Source organism: Eufriesea mexicana, unplaced genomic scaffold (assembly GCF_001483705.2).
Source record: "Eufriesea mexicana isolate 0111107269 unplaced genomic scaffold, ASM148370v2 scaffold474474812, whole genome shotgun sequence".
Lineage (NCBI taxonomy): Eukaryota > Metazoa > Arthropoda > Insecta > Hymenoptera > Apidae > Eufriesea > Eufriesea mexicana.
In genome coordinates this window covers 1,082,972-1,100,179 of record NW_016907966.1, presented here as the reverse complement: position 1 = coordinate 1,100,179, position 17,208 = coordinate 1,082,972, and the positions used below count along the sequence as shown (strand labels likewise).

The following is a 17,208-nucleotide window of genomic DNA, read 5'->3' as shown; positions in this document are numbered from 1 at the left end:
ATAAAAGTAAAAAAGAGAATAAAAAAAGGAAAAAGAAAAAAAGCAAGTTTCCGGCCGAAATTGCATCATTGACGATAACCCAGGTAGCAAAACCATCGTCTGAGATTTACTTCGGTGAGAAAAGAGGTAGACAAACGGAAAATGTGGTTTAAGATGTGTTTATGAGAAACAGAAGCAATTAACATATAGAAAGACGATCGGTGTATAATCGTGTGTGGAATATGCCTCTTCGTCTCAGAGGGCTTCTGCTCTTTTTTAGGCGTGCTTTGGCCGGCGAACGCGACCATTCGATAGCGATTAATTTAATGAGTCCATGCGCGAGGTCTCCGAGTCTCTTGTATAGTGCGTTTAGCTTTTGCATCTTGTCGACTGCGTTCGATTTGACCGTTTATACGTTACGATTCTAATGAGAGAATATATTTCTTTCTTTTTTTTTTTTATTATTTTTTTTTCTTTTTGTATAATTCCGTCATAAAAATAAGATGTGAGTGCTTGTGTATTTACTAAGTCGAATAAGATCGATCTGTCGACTCGGATCAAATTTCGGGAAGCAAATTTAGCGAACCGCAAAGCAAACGATGTTTTTATTCGAATATTTAAGAGAGAAAGAGAGAAAGTGTGTGAGAGAGAGAGAATTTGTCGATATTTGATGATAGATGCATCATAGGTGGATTTTTTATCCATTGATTTTTTAGAGGAGGATTCCATTTGAGACTGGTATGTTGCGTTTTGGCCAAAGAATGCCTCTGCTATACACGGCGCCTTCTGTTAATTATTAAGAGACGTAGCTTTTGAATTGTCAGATTGCTAACTGGGATATTTTAGTCACGTAAGCTGGATAACTTGTAAAAATGCAATTTTTGTACTGTTATAACGTTAAATAGACGAAGGTATACTGACGTTGTAGCGTGAAAGAACATTTTTCAATAAAAAATTTTTCATACGCAAACAACGTTGCTTGTGTTTTTTTCTTTGTGTGTGATATTTGTAAGTGCATAAATGGCACGGTATAACATAGCATTTTTTATGTTTTATATGTAATTTTTATGGTATCATTTGCAATAATGATTTTATAATTAAAATTTTGTACGTTATACAATATTGTTTCATTAAGTTGCAATTTATTAAAAAATTCAATTTGTTATTCGATAATTATGACATATATTTCTTTTTAATTTTATTGGATATGAGAATCTATTGTACTGTGTGGCAAATAAAATTATAAAATTTTATATCTTTTTTGCTAATCAAATAAAATACCAAAATTTTACTTGTACAACTATGGTTAACTTTTTATATATCCTTTAAATACCTAATATAGATTTTTGTAAATTATTTTATACATGTATAAATTTTGTAAAATTGAACTATTATCCTGCAATGATATTTTATTTTTATCAAATTATTAATTTGTTTATTTTATTAAACGTTTAAATTGTTTTTTGTGATTTAAAAATGTTTTCTTCAGTAAATTCAAATGGTATCTTGATTGCATCATTATTCCATGATTAAAAATAAAATTGTTGCAAGTAATATTTTAATTTTCATATTTATCATTTTACATAGGAAAATTACTATGAGTTGTTCCAATAGAACATTTAAATGGCTTCATAAGTAAATAGTTTTATTATATTTATTTATGAATTTTAAATTCACTTTTAATCATTTTAAAAGTAACTTTGTAATTTCTGAAATAGGTTATTTTCAATACATAAATTTAACATCATTTATGGGTTTGATAAATATTAAAAAAAAGTTTTGTACATTAAACATTATAAGTGTTAATTAATAAAGGAAATAAAACAATTGAATTCAGGATTTTGATTACTGAATAAATTTAAAAAATACCATTATCATAGTTCTCTAAATGATATTTATTTCTGATACATTTCAAAGTTTGTGAACTGTCCAAGAGACAATACTTTTGCGATTTAGTCATAAAGGATACAGTAAACGTTAGTATATTACCGTCATATAATATCAATATTTAGACCTGCTTCGATATTGCCGAAGGCCGTATCTAAACAAGATGATTCGTTTGATGATCTTTTTTTAGTAGCACGGGCATTATTAGGTACATACACGTAGGTTAATCTTAATAGTATAACAGCATGTTGTGTCCAGATTGCATGTTTCTTAAAATACCAAATATATGAGAAATTTATTTCATAGCTTTATATCGCCTCATCTCAAAAATTCATTCTTTGTAAAACACTTTATATCGTCAATCTCCTTTCATAGAGTTATGTAACGTGTTTTCATACCTAGTACAAGTAATTACGGAATAGTAATAAATACTTATAGTCTACTTAACGCTTCCTTAAATGCATAAAGTATAATAAGTTTAAAGGACAAGATGTACGCTTGTGACTCCTGTTCTTTATTGAGAATCTGTGTTAATGTTATATTGACTTTTTGCTGTCGAAGACTGGACCAATACAGTTTTATTATATTAATAATGTAATGATTATTATAATGAAATGGTAAGTTAGTATTTTAGTTATGCAGTTTGTAGTAATGAGTAATACATATTTGATTTATTACATGTGAAGAATGAAATTTCCTGCATGTAATTTTGAATGACTTTATAAATAGTTTTATCAGTTTGTGAACACATTTACTCTACAAGAATTTTTGTTTAAAGGCATGTTATAATAAAGTATAAAACCTAAAAAAAAGTAACATTTTATTTCAAGCATAATTTATATAAAAAATTGTTTACAACAAATAATGTATTCTTCTGTCTTTTTTTCTTTCTATTTATATTTTAATACTTCTTTTGAAAATTTTTATATCAGAAAGATATTAGCACTATAATGTTTTATTATATTTTTATTCAAAACATTAAAATGTATTAAAATATCAGCTAAGCTATGTGATAAATCTCTGCTAAGAAATTTATCAAAATGTGTTGACAAAATATTTAGATATATAACTTTTTTGTTTGATATATTCTGTAGTTACTTTATATTCTGTAGTTACTTTTCTTTATATTAAATCTGCAAATAATTATATTTCAAATAAGAAATTTCTGTAAGTTGATTTACATAGAGCATTTTTCTATTAAAGGAATCTCATGTTCATATTTATGTAGTCATTTCACTTCATAAAGATTCTTGCTATTCATAAATCAAATCATTATTACAATTATCATGGAATTAATAAAATGCAACAGAAAGTTCAATGTCATATGTCATTATATAAAAGAATACATTTGTTATAATTTAAAGCAGACATAATTATATTAAAAAATTAAGTAGATGTTTAAATCTTTTAACTTTACTACTCGTACCATAAATAAAAAGCAGAACATTTTATATACTTTTTGGCAGCTAGCTCTGACCATACTTCTTTACACTCAGATCATTAAAACCTGCCATTTATAATATAGTGCAATATACTAAATCATATAGTTAACCGTACATGTTTTTGTCTTAAATTAAACATTTTTCTTAATATTAATCGTAGTATACAATTCACAACAGAAGTTTCATGCAAGGAACAGGAGTCATTCACCAGCTATCGACGTTTTTCATTAAATATATTCATATGATACATGCTTAAGACATTACGTTATCGTTTATCGTATGCTTAATAGTATAAACATCGACTCTTTCATTCCTCATCCGCTCATTTACTCTATACACATATGTACATTGACCAACGATACAATCCTCTGCATTCTTTTAGCGTCAACGAACAAGACACATCGCGATTGGACGCATCAAAGATTGCGAGGATATTGTAAACAAAGTTAAAGGCAGCTTAATGCTAAATAGATTAGATCGATTTTCTTACTTCTTTTTTTTGTTCCTTTATTATAGATTGGCGTTACACAGCGACGTGATTTGAATTTGTTGCTTCTAACCCTGTTTTTCAATCTTTATTTTCTTTGTCGAAAGTGCATGTTTTTGGAGAGTATTATTGATGTAAACGCACGATTCTGACAAATGAATCTATGGAATGAAGTTTTATTGACAAATGAATTTTTCATTTAACAAGTGTTGTTTAATGTCACCTGTCAGATTCTTAAATGAAGAACATTTATTACTCTATCTTGATCAATACATTGAATATATATACAGTGATTGGAAAAAGTGAAGAAGTACAGTGTGTTTCTTGAAAGTTACACAAATTCATCAAAAATGTGTTGATCGTCATTTCCATGTGTAATACTCTCACAATAACGTAATCGACACATTAATATTACATTTAACAGAAGCTGTTTATGTGAAAGCTTAGCTTATTTTGATCAAATAAAACAGTAAAACGTTGCGAGCCTAGTGTGATTAGATGTGAAAAATAATATTGTTGTGAACACTACATTATTTGTAGTTTACAATAACAAAGAAAAACGTTTGAAGTAATAAGTTATTAACTTAAATGTTGTATTTCTCGGATGAGGTTTAATTAACTAAATTTTTGAATAACATATTTTTCCATTTTGACAATAACTTTAAGGTTAATTTAATTTTGTATCTTATTGTCATGCTTTTATAACAATTGTTTTAATTCTTGCATAAAGTTTTTAAAGTAATTATCTAAAATAATTTATATAAAAAATAACGAATTATTTTAGTATTACTTTGCATAGAGTTGATTTCATTTTTTCATTCAAATATCAATAATAAATTTAACTCATTGAAAAAATATACGTTTGAAAGTTCTTATGGAAAGAAAAAAACGAAAATTGTTTTTGTATTACTACGTTCTTTATACGTAAAATGAACATGTTATATATTAATTATTATAATTAAAAATAATTTGTGAAATAATTACAGCTGTGTACAATCACATGTATTACATTCAAATTTGAATGTTCAACTCAATACAAAGTAGAATCTCGGTGATGTTAACAAAAAAAAAAAGAAAAAAGATATAAACTCTATCCCGATTTCGACTAGGTAGTGGACACAGTCCATTATCCACCGTTGATTTCATACTTTGCGGTTTCTTTCGTAGTTCTCTTGCATTTGGATTAAACGATACGAGTACAGAATACGTAAGTAGCACATTGTTCACATAATATGTGTGTATAATTATATATATATATTTATTTATTTATTTGGTGACGTTCTCCGGTTAAACATTTTAAATACAAAGAGAGAAAAAAGAAACAAAATGAACAACGAGCACATAGTTCAGCTTTAGAAATAAAGCGAATAGTAAAAATTGACGATCACTAAGAAGAAAAATTACAGTCCCATTTACAGAAATTGAGCTAGATGGCGTCCACGATTTCCTTCTCGCTCACGAAAACGTTTTCTTTGGTCTCGTGTGTGTCTATATGTATGTGTATGTGTGTGTGTGTATGTTTTTTAAGTAAAAATATAACAAATAAAAATTTCAATTCGCTTTCGGCGCATAAATCTCAGTTCAATCGCAACACATGCATAGCTCTACTACTCTGTCTTCTTTTATACTCTCTTCTTTTCTTCTCATTTTATATATATATACTTAATGACTAATAAATCTCTAATTTCATAATTCTATTTCACAATATGTATATACGTATATACATATATACATATACGTGTATATGTATATATATATATAATTATATATATTTACTAACAAATAGTATGGCATTACAAAAATGTACATACGCTCGTAACCACGTGATCCTTAAGAGTCGAATACGCTAATAATACTATCGGTGTCATGCAATATTTTAATGTCACATTATTCCTTTTCTTACGAAGGACTTCTTTTCGACATTCTACATTTACCTTATATATTTTATAGCGATCGACGCCATTCGTTGCGTCTATTTCATTCACCATAGAAATCGTTTTCATGGATAACTTTTTACTTTATTCACCTAGAACGCGACTGTATATAGAGTATACTCAGCATTGGCAGTACGGAAAAGAAGTGTGCGCCAGATACTTAAGAGACATGCAACAAATTACAGACTGGATTCTGTATTCTTTTCTTTCTCTTGCTTCTCACATAATTACACGCATACACACATGCACGCATGCACACATTCACTTGTTTTTTTTTTCTTTCACGTTTGTCTCTTACACACGAAATTGTGCACGTTTGCTGAACTTTATTATTATTTCGATTGGATACTTGCTGTTTCATGTAGTACAATCGATAGTTAGCAGCAAGATAAACCAGTATCCGCGTAACTGTAATCCGTCAACAAATGAATTATCATAATTCACGATAGTTTCGCCTCGATTGCAACGCCTGCTTTATAACCACAAACACGCACGATGACGCCCATTTATTAGCGTACCACTTTTTATTTGTTAAATCCGATTCGTAATACTAATTATTTATACTGAAATATATCTTATATCACATTTTCTGTTTGTTTACCGCTGGTTTTCAGAACCGCGAATCGATCCAGTCTTCGATTTCGACGTCCTGCTCGAAACAATCGGTGTACATTGTATATGTACATTTCTGTTCTCCTGACAGTGAATGAGTTTTTATCGAAATTTTTTGTGTTTTTGGATTGTAGGATTGTAAGACATTATCTTCACGTTTAAGTATCCGACTCGAGTAGGCACGTCTAGGTATAGCACATCCAAGTACTTCTATAGTTTGAACAATATTAATTGGCTTTCTAAGCTCTTCTTTAAGCAAATGGCGATACAATTATTAAAAAAGAATAGAACTCTAATATATTTTTCTTTCTATATATACCAATTATAATTTTATTCCAATATATCACCCTTATCATAATTACATTAAATACATACCTTAATTTAATTATATTACTAGCATAAACTTTCACCATATCAACTTTCTTTATATGAAATTTTATTTTTCACAACTTCAATTTTGCATAAGCTTTTATTTTAGAGCATTTGATTTTATAAAATAATTTTCAATATATATTTTGACTATTTTGGAAATCTGACATGATCAAAATGGAATAAATGCTTGCAGGTTATGTTTCCTGAGTTGAGTTGCATAATACCTAAATGGCAGGGGTTGTCTCTTAGTGGTTTTCAGAAGCCAATTAATTTTGTTCAAGTTATAGTGGCTACTCTTCTCTATGATGTTTCTAAATCACTCTCAAAGACAAACTTCACTATCTCAATTTACTTCTTTTATAATTAGACAATGTTTTTTCTATATGCGAGTCCACAGATTGAATTTTCCTCTTAGATCTAAACAAGCATTTTTGAAAAACAACTCTAATGACTATTTTTCTGATTTACATTATTCAAATGTAAGTAAAAATCTTCATCTTAGAAAATCAAAAAAATATCTTTATGAAGTTATTTTAAGTTGATTGTCTTCTATAAGCTAAGAAACTGTTTCAAATTCCTTCTAATTTCTAAAACTGAATCAGAAACAGTACATGTTCAACAAATTAATCTATTCCAATGGAACCAAGCAATAGAGTTGGTTCATTTATTTCATTTTACACTAATTCAAATATGTGGCAGAGAAAGTTTATCTTTCTGTGCACGTTTCTACATTTGAGTGAAGTATTGTTAATATTATTACTATTATTTGTGTCGATAGTGCACATACGGGGACGTCTGTGCCTAGCTCGCATAGAAATGCATTTAGGATAATGAACCTTCTTCATTACGTGCTTATGTGCAACAAATCAAATGAATTTATTGCGCATGTTCGGTTCGAACTACGGAGAACAACAAAGCCTCATGTACAAAATTTCAAGGCCTATAAGTGTCTTGATGAAACATATAGAGAAGGTAACATGAGAAGGGACTTGCGATATTCACGACTTTTTAAGGATTGTAAAACAAACGCTTCTACATTTTCAATCCTTTGATTTCCTCATCCAAGACTTTCTGCCAAGACTAGCGATGCTCACGGAGCTGGCAGTACTGGAGACACTTGCCAACGAGTTCAAGCTTACCGAATGTTAATCTTGCAGCATGTGCACGAAACTGATTGGGAACATTCCCCTCCTTTCAGGTGCTCGTTCGAGGGCACCCTCCATCCAGTTGTCGTCATCAGTCTGTTCGTTTGTCACGATGATCACCTCGCCTTCTCTAAACGATAATTCGTCCTCGTTGTCCGCTTCGCAATCGTACAAGGCTCGACACCGTCGTAGACCGCTGAGGGTCGACGAAGTTGGCTAAAAGGAGATCGATGAAGATGATGGTTAGCCATAAAATGGTTAACTTCATGGACAAATGAGACATCAAATGCCCATTTTTATTTATTTATTTTTTTTTTATTTTCCACAGACGAAGCAAGCACTCTTTAACGAACTCGTGACAGCATTGATCACGAGTCGAATTGAGGGCAATACGAAGAATGCTTCCTTAAATCGCAAGGACAGCTGAATTGGAAATTCTAGAAATGGGAAAGAAAGGAGAACAGATCTTTTTCAAGACTATATGTAAATCGTGCACGTTTAGATAAACATTATTCTTTCCTAATTGCTTCGGTTCATTTTTCTTTCTTTTCTTTTTCCTTATAATCGTAGTGGATGACATGCATGGAAATAAATAATTTTTAAAGAATCTGTAATGGTACATTTACACATTGCGTACAGCATTTTGTTTGAATTATTTCTATCTCCTCTTCTGCAGATAGATAAGAAATAAGGCTTTTGTTTGTGTAGATACTCGATAATTAAATGGAATTTGAGACTAAAAGTTACACATTTTTATATTTATTTTATATTTAAAAAATTCTAACCTTGTATTTCCTTATATTAAATAGAATGTTTATTACTAATAATATAATGGCAGTAATTGTATTAATACATTGTATTAATAAATATCATTTGACAGAGAAATAAAACAAAATAATTATATAAATTGTGGATATAATTACAAAGAAATATATCTTTTATAAATAAGAAATATTTCTAATATTTCTGTAAATTATGATTGAATAAAAATTAGAGGTATTTTTAATTCTAATATGAAATATATAATTATTTCTTGTACTTATTTTACAAATTAACGAATATCTACAACAACTGTTAATATCACACAAATATTATTTAATTCTTTATAAAGTTTTATTGTAATTAATATATAACAGCTCACGTGATTATTGTATCCACATATTTTATTATTACAATGCTTAATCAATTTAAGATTTTATAACAAATATTTTTATAAATAAATATAAATATATGGTTAATATGATGTTATCAAAATACATGCCCCTTCACGTTTATTTCAAATTCATAAACAGAATTAATGAAATTGGTGGCCTAACTGATGTTTCCATTTTCTTTGTTTCATTTTACCAAACATTTTATTTGTTTGTCAATGTTCATACCTATAAAAACAATTTCTTTTATTGATACATTTAAACAGATCATTATACTGAGAAATTAAAATATTTTTTTATGTTTAATATAACTATTCAGATAACAACATAAAGATATTAATATAAAGGCTATTTATTCAGAAATAGAGGAATAATGAGATTTAAATAATAATATGAAGTGAATCATAAATTATATAATGAAGCTGACTTTTTACAATCTACTTTTACTAATCACCAATCTTGTCTACATTTTTTTTTTTGCATTTTGACATGCATTTGGTTTGAAATCTTTTGTTGCAATGTACTGAAGCTGCATTACAATTAACTGAAACTATCTTAAATTTTAGCAGGCAGTTAGCAAGTACATTTCACGATTCCTTTGCTGGAATTTCTGTTGCAAGATATAAGCTGTATTATATTAATGAAATATCTGAAATTTAGCAAGCAAATTAGCATTTAATAAAATGAAAAAAAAAGAAAAGCAGGATACATATTTTGTAGCCGTACGCAATGTGTTGTGATATGTTTGTTTATAAATTTAAGAAGAATATACCATTTTTATAAAAAAATTATGCATAATATAAATAATATATTATATACTTATTTATTTATGTTTTCATTCAGGAGTAATTGTTAAATATATATATATTAATTGTCATAAATAAATTTTTAATTATGATAGTTAGTTAAAAAAGAAAATTATGCACTATTCAATTTGTTAAAAAAAATGAAATATGGTGTTACTAACTTTAATTTTTATTTCTATGATTTATTTTTTACTTTTTATTAATGCATTTTTACCAATGTACTTTGTATTTAATGAACTAGAATTTCCAATGGTATATATTAATTTCATGCCTGTTATAAATAATTTTCAGTTTTCAGATTTAAGCTATTAATAAGATCTTCAATAACAAACAGAGCGGTAAATGGCATGGCTAATCAGAAATGTTTAAAATAATTTTTTGGATATTAACATTTGTAATTAATATTCAATTATAAATATAAAAAATATAAATTAATATTTGTCAAACTAACAGAGATAAAACAATTCTATTTTTTTCTAATATAATATATTTTTCAGAATATATATTTGTATCTAAAACATTAATTTTTCTTTTTAGTTCGACATTAACTTCAGTCTTTGAGATATTTACAGGAAACTTTCGATGCTATTACATTAAATTTTATTTATGTGTACATACATGTGGCAATTGCATAAACATGGAATCATCACTTGTCTATTGTTTTTATAAACACATCACGTCACTAGTAACCAAATTTATATACTGTGCTACTGGGAGCATATATACATATATACGTACATGTATGCAAAGTTCAATCTAACAGTATCAAAAGTTTTTTGTAAATATTTTGAAAACTGAAGCAGATCATATATTATACATATGTACACATATGTAAAGGAAAAAGTTGATGTCAAAATATTGATTTCTGCAATATATTTGAAAATGAACAATATTTATAAACAGACAAATTTTTTGTACTTTTTAGCGTTGTATTTTCATTTTTTTAAAGTATATGGCAGTCTATTACTATACTTCGTTTCTATATTATCCAAGATGTTAATTATTAGCCTTGCCACTAACTTCATCCACTTTATAAGTTTACTATGTCAGAATGATTTGAGGGGTTCAGTGCATTTAAGTGCTATTATCAAACATTAATTTGAGGCGGACTCATGCGAAAATTAGGTTTCAAAGCATATACAATCGTAGAACACGACACATTTTGATTAATTAAAATATTACATTCACAGTTAGGATTGGGAAAGCATGAATATTTGTTGGCAAAACCACGTCAATAACCCGCATTAATATCGTCCTAATTAATCATTTCATCCGAAGAGGTTAGAATCGTAAAGTAGAAATTTAGGAATTTAGATAATTTCGACTAGAAAGTGAACAAAACTGTTGAAGCCACGTAGGTGTTATCACGAGGAAAATTTGATGAATTTGAACGAAAAATAAGAAATGTTACGACTGTAGAAATTATATTCATAGCATTGACATGGAAGAACGATGGTTACGGACAGCACGACTGATCATGCAAACTGTTACTACACTTGAAAAAAACGTCCAATGACGCAACACATTTGTTTTATTATTTTTATAATTTCAATCAGAATGGATTAAATTTCTGACACTAAGCTGATTACTTTAATCAAATAACTTTGAGCAAAGAATTTAACAATCAATGCTTCAATATATACATTCTCATACTACAATTAAGTCAATGAATAAAATAAGTTTTCTTTATGTTTATTAATAATATTATGAAGGTAACTAACATAATTTAGATATTTAAATGGATTTGTGTAAATAAAGGAAACTACTCAATGACATATGCAAAAAAAAATGATAAAAATAACAAACTATATTTTTGAGAATGCTGATTTTCAGCTATTGATTGCTATAATTAAACACTGTAAATGCAAGTTCTTTTTTGTACTAGTTTTTGACAACATGTGAGTGTTGTATATTGGTATGGCAAAAGACATTTCAAGTGTAGCAAGCTGTAATGTGGGATGGCTGATGTTTACCAGATTCAGATTTGGGAGCAAAGATGAAGGCTCCTCGGCGTAGCTCTCTAGCCTGGCCCGGTCCCTTCGCTGTACCAACAATGGTTAATAACAAACCATAAAGCACTGTCTTTGAGATACATGCAGTGTCTAATTACCAATTCAATATGTTTTTAAAAAATGTGGAAGATAACTTCTTTGTTTAATTTTTAAAACACTTTGGCAAAGAAAGTTTTACTTGTTATACTAACTGTCATTTACTGATTTTTCTAATGAGACTAAATATTATTTAATATAATTTTTAATTTTTTAAATAATTTTCCTTTGTCTCATAAAAGATATGCTATATTTTTATATGGCGACATCCAATTTAGCAATATTTGTTGATAGGATTAGTATTCATTATATTGTAATTTGAATTATTTTGTTCTGGTTATTTTTATAAATGATGTGACTTAATGATTAATGATTTATGCAACATAGGAACGAATATGTATTGTGTCGTTACAAAGCTTCGACATCGACGAAGTGTAGTGAACGTGTGATTCGTGAACGATGGATATATATATGTATAAATAAGAATACTAATTGTAAATCATGGGTGAACACGTGTGGTTAGTATGATATGCACAATACCAAAAGTTTTTGAAAACGAGACTCGAGGAGAAGCTATTTGTTAAATACTACATAGGAACAGTGATAGGTGTAACACTGTGTTAATAATATCTTCATAATTAGTATGATACGTTAAAATGAACGATTATCACGTTTGAATGGATGTATATACATACACATGGCGTTAAAAGGAGATGTTAGATATCTACCGGCATCGATGCCTGATATGCGCCAAATAAAATACAAATAAAACATCATTCGCCTTAGCGTGAAATAATATTTCAACGGATTCGCAATACATAGTTGAAAATAATACAAAAAAAACAGGTTATTCCTCGATTTCTTTGATTCGATTTTATACTTCCTTTATCTTTAAAAAACCGTCACCCTATTATTTTCGTATATAAATGTCCATAGAACTAAATGAAGGAAAGGTGACTTACCTTGCGCGGAGGCGGTACCGGATTACCCAAACCATGATCCGAACACATAGAACTTAACGACTCGCTGCTACGTCCATTGCTCAATCTCGAAGAATTGATACCAGATGGAGCTGGAGGCGGGGGATTCCTTGGTCTCTGGAGAGTCGAGCTATTTACTTTGTCCGTACCTAATGACAACAGACAGAATCGAATAAATTTCGAGAACAAAAATGAGTGGAAGGTTCTAAATTTACCCGAACTAAACGGCAGTTCGTAGAGCAGTTTGCGTGAATTTTCAAACGCACCGTGTCCCGTTGAAGAATCTCCACTGGGCGATCTTTTATGGTGTTGACTGTTTAATGTATTTAACGCATGTGGTAGAGTATGTAAAGAATGCCCAGCTAAGATCGGTTCGCTCGTTGTACGGCTATGCGTTGACGCTGCTAAGGACGCGGACGAAGGTAGTGTACCGTAATGAGAGGAAGGTATACCACCTGTACTTCCAGCCGGTGGTGGTGGTGGTGCTACGCGCTTCTTCAATGATCCGTGGATATTGACCGAAATATCTGGCGCCATGGGAGCAGGTACTAAAAACAGTAATAGAATATTAATGTATAATTTGCAAATAAACGTGTAGTTCATTTTACTATTGTTATTTATTTGCATAGTATTCAATGATATTAATAGAATATCATACCAGCAACAGGTTTTCTTGATTGAGGCGGTGGTGGTGGAGGCATTTGCTGCCTATTTGTTGAGGAACTTGGAGAAGAGCCACTTTGCAGGCTGTCACAAGTACTACTTCGACTACGTAAAGTCACTGGTGAATCTCCTGACCCGGTACCACCACCGCTACTACCACCACCCACATAAGATGGTGGCCTACTACGAGATTTCTTCTCAGGTGTTAAACAGCCATTCTGAAATAAAACAAATATGAATCGTTAAAGAAAATAATTTCAGTACTTATTCTTATTATTACTTAAACATACCCTATCTTCTATTATGGTTTCATCATCAGAAAAATCGGTAGATCCTTCGTCATGTGAGAGATTCCAATCAATATTAACATTATCGAACAATGTCTTTTGTCTTTGTAGGGCATGACTTAACTAAAACAAAAGACAATGAAACAGTTAACTGTTATTGCGTGTAACAGCATGGTATTGTTATACAAATTAGATGATAACTGTATGATGCTTTACCAGTTCTTTACAAGTATGGTGTCCCATTTCCTGTGCAATATCTAGCGGAGTTTTATCCTGCTTATTCCGATGTGTTGGGTCAGCGCCTGCTCGTAATAATAGTTTCATTGCCTCTGCTCTATCATGCCTTGCACAAAGATGTAATGCCGTTTCACCGTCAATGGTAGTCCTATCTATACCACCCGTTGACATATTCTGTACCAGGAAATCTATAATATGCAAACTGTTTCCCATCTCGCGTAAAATTGCTAAATGCAAAGCTGTTTCGCCCACATCCTAAAAGAAAACAGAATATTTTTATTAAGTCATAACTTTTCTAAATTATTATAATTTGAGAAAAAATCTAGAGCAGATTTCTGTATATCAGACTATATTCATTATGATTTGCGAAATAAACGAGCCTTATAATCAATTATAAATTAATGATCCTGTATTTCTTATACTGTATTATAATTTCCATTACAAAATCATACCGATGTAGGCAAGGGTGCTGCTAAGTCTACACTTTCAGCATAAACTTGTAGAAGTTGTTGCAGATCACGATTATTAACGGCATGTTCTAAATCAGAAAGAAGATCCCGTTCATCTGCGCAAGTGTTCATCACGTATCTTTTATCCACGTATTTAGCTCTTATAAATTCGTATCTTTCTTCCCTAAATTATACAAATAAAACATATGTAATCACGAATAAATTATAGAGTAAAGAATTTAAATAAAATATTAATTTATATAAACTTAAGTAATTTCAGTGCATACATACATCGTCGAAGTCGGTGTTGGTTTGTGATTGTGATGCAATGTAGCTTCCATCACTTCGTTAAACGCTTGATTAGTCATATGCCGTGCAAGAAGCAACTGAGCAGTGCCCACATTATCTAGTGTTAAGGACTGTATTCTGGATATGTGTACTCCTAAATCTCGATGAATTCCACTGCACTCTATGCACACGATTATGCCAAAATTTGTAGAGAGCCATGTAGCATCTATCAAAAAGAAAAACCAATTATTTTTAGGCATGTTTATATCTAAAATTTATTTGTGATATTATACATAAAACTTTTCCACGTGTTAGTAGTTTTTGGATATTTGTTTCGACATTCTGCGGGAGTACTAATACTTTAAAGTAAAAGATCCAATACGGATAAGAAGAAAACAAGAAGGAAATACACACCTAACAGTACCAACGTTTAATATTCGAAACATGACCCCAAATTTACCATTTTGCGAAGAGCAATCGCAGCATTGATCGTTTCCAGGTAACCTCATGACACATCGTATTACAGCTTGTTGAAGTTCGACTAAACTTGGATTGCCTGTGCCAGCTTCTGCTTTGCCGCTGGCATCAAATGCTCGAAGCAAAGCACGTTCCTTGCAGTTTACCAAAACAGACATCCACGCTCGCTGATCTGCTTCGTCTTCCGCTTGAAAGTGATACGTTCTATTGTCTGCAATCATAAAGGTCAAGTGCGTTAATCTCGTTCTTTTTGATTATTATATTTGTATTATTTACATTAATGTTCAGAGATGAATTTTTATATCTTTGAGAATTTTATGCTAACAAGTAACAACACCAAATCTTAAATTCCTTTTTAATTTTTATTTTAAATAATTTCCCTATATATATTTTTTCATACCTTTTTATCTTTATATTCTAATATTTATTTTTAATTCTGGCTGAAAATGAAACATATTGATAAGTGATACATGTTAAATAATAAAAAGTTACATATGTATTTATATCATCCATCATTTTATATGCCTATTATTGCTGTATATTATTTTAGTAGAGTATCATTACACTCTCTTCAAACGATTTATTTATAACAATTGTTATTTTCTATTTTTTCCACTTCTCTCAGGAAAAAAATCTACATTAAATTTCAGAAAGTAATCAATTTTTATTTTTTTCAATTACGCATCTGATACGGAGGATAAGATAATAGCTTAAAAACTAATATATTTTTTTTTCTTTTTTCAAAAATTAATTTACATTTTGAGAAATTTATTTTGGAGAGATAGTTTGAACACTGAAATGGATTAAGTTTAATATAGACAAGTATCTTTATATCTACTATCAACAACTAAATCTCAGCGGACAGACCTCACTGCCAATGGGTTAACAGTTCAACTTACAACTAATGAGATCGAAACCCCGTTTGTCATCCGGCACTAGCTTAATTTGACAGGTTAATAAATTCACTCTCGTTGGTGGTTTATTTTCGTCCGCGTGACAGATATCCAGATAACCTTCAGCTTGAACTGCACACCGTCTCTTTTGCCAGACTCTCCTCATTTTTCCCTCGCTTTTTTTCAGAAGATGTCCAGATCTAGTAACACCGTGTTGCTTATCCCCTTGCAGTTGGTGAAGCGAGTACCCAACATTTGCGTTTACATTTAGCTAAAAATCGTATAACATTGAATTATCGTGGACCACGTTGTGGAAAGAACAGTACTATATAATTACGACGATAGATAATTTACCTCTTTGTCGCAACCTGAGCTTCTAAGGAGGTTCCTGAGTTCTGTTAGCCGTCTCCTTTCCTCATCTTGGGTTTGTCTGATCTTTTGTAATTTCACACTAAGATCTGTCACGTACGATCCAAAATGTTCAATGGTTTTTAGGCCGTCTTGAAAGTAACTATAAAATGAAAAAATAATGTAAAATATATTTTGAAAAATAAGAGTATTTAACAACTGTTTCCAGGAAGGATACTTTTATGTTTTGAAATAGATTATTTTTAATTTATATAGGAAATAAATTATTTATTAATTATTTACTCTTATAATTGTTGTGACGAAATTTTTGGTATGTAACTGTTTTATATTATTAAACATTGTGACTGTTGTATAGAAATTAACAAAGTTATTATAATTTATTAATTAGTAATAGTATCTTTGTTTAAATTAGAATTAGAAAATTTAGTTTTGTTAAATGCAACCTTCCTTGAAGTATGTTGTTATAAAATAAAACATTGTATATACTTACTTGGTTTGTGCATGGTAATACTCGACTAGATGCTGAAGCAGTTCAATTCCTTTCTTTGTCTTAATCTCGTTCACTTTTATAAGGTACTGTAGAAAAGATAACACAAATAACGATTTAAAATCATCTATCAAATCATCTAAGTAATTTTCATAATATTTCCCTTATCTTTTTTATCAATTTCTCAATTTCGTAATTTGTTCATTGTGCATATC

The 17,208-nt window shown here is 29.8% G+C and overlaps 1 protein-coding gene across 10 annotated transcripts in view; it reads right to left on the bottom strand.

The window, feature by feature from the left end:
• Positions 1–7,422: 7,422 nt before the first annotated feature.
• LOC108549506 (arf-GAP with SH3 domain, ANK repeat and PH domain-containing protein 1) overlaps positions 7,423–17,208 on the bottom strand; it is a 67,056-nt gene continuing 57,270 nt past the window's right edge. For 4 of the 10 annotated variants that reach the window (XM_017902924.1, XM_017902915.1, XM_017902964.1 and 1 more), the window contains 13 exons: positions 16,997–17,082; positions 16,492–16,648; positions 16,144–16,408; positions 15,228–15,455; positions 14,771–14,993; positions 14,483–14,663; positions 14,010–14,285; positions 13,797–13,916; positions 13,502–13,724; positions 13,059–13,391; positions 12,826–12,992; positions 11,789–11,857; positions 7,423–8,074 (listed from right to left, as the gene is read on the bottom strand). In XM_017902924.1, coding sequence (XP_017758413.1) covers positions 7,859–8,074; positions 11,789–11,857; positions 12,826–12,992; positions 13,059–13,391; positions 13,502–13,724; positions 13,797–13,916; positions 14,010–14,285; positions 14,483–14,663; positions 14,771–14,993; positions 15,228–15,455; positions 16,144–16,408; positions 16,492–16,648; positions 16,997–17,082 — 2,544 coding nt within the window. In that variant the 3' untranslated portion in view covers positions 7,423–7,858. Of the gene's footprint in view, positions 8,075–9,123; positions 9,238–11,788; positions 11,858–12,825; positions 12,993–13,058; positions 13,392–13,501; positions 13,725–13,796; positions 13,917–14,009; positions 14,286–14,482; positions 14,664–14,770; positions 14,994–15,227; positions 15,456–16,143; positions 16,409–16,491; positions 16,649–16,996; positions 17,083–17,208 lie in introns of those variants that run through there. The other 6 variants (XM_017902948.1, XM_017902932.1, XM_017902978.1 and 3 more) reach the window with 4 other exon arrangements.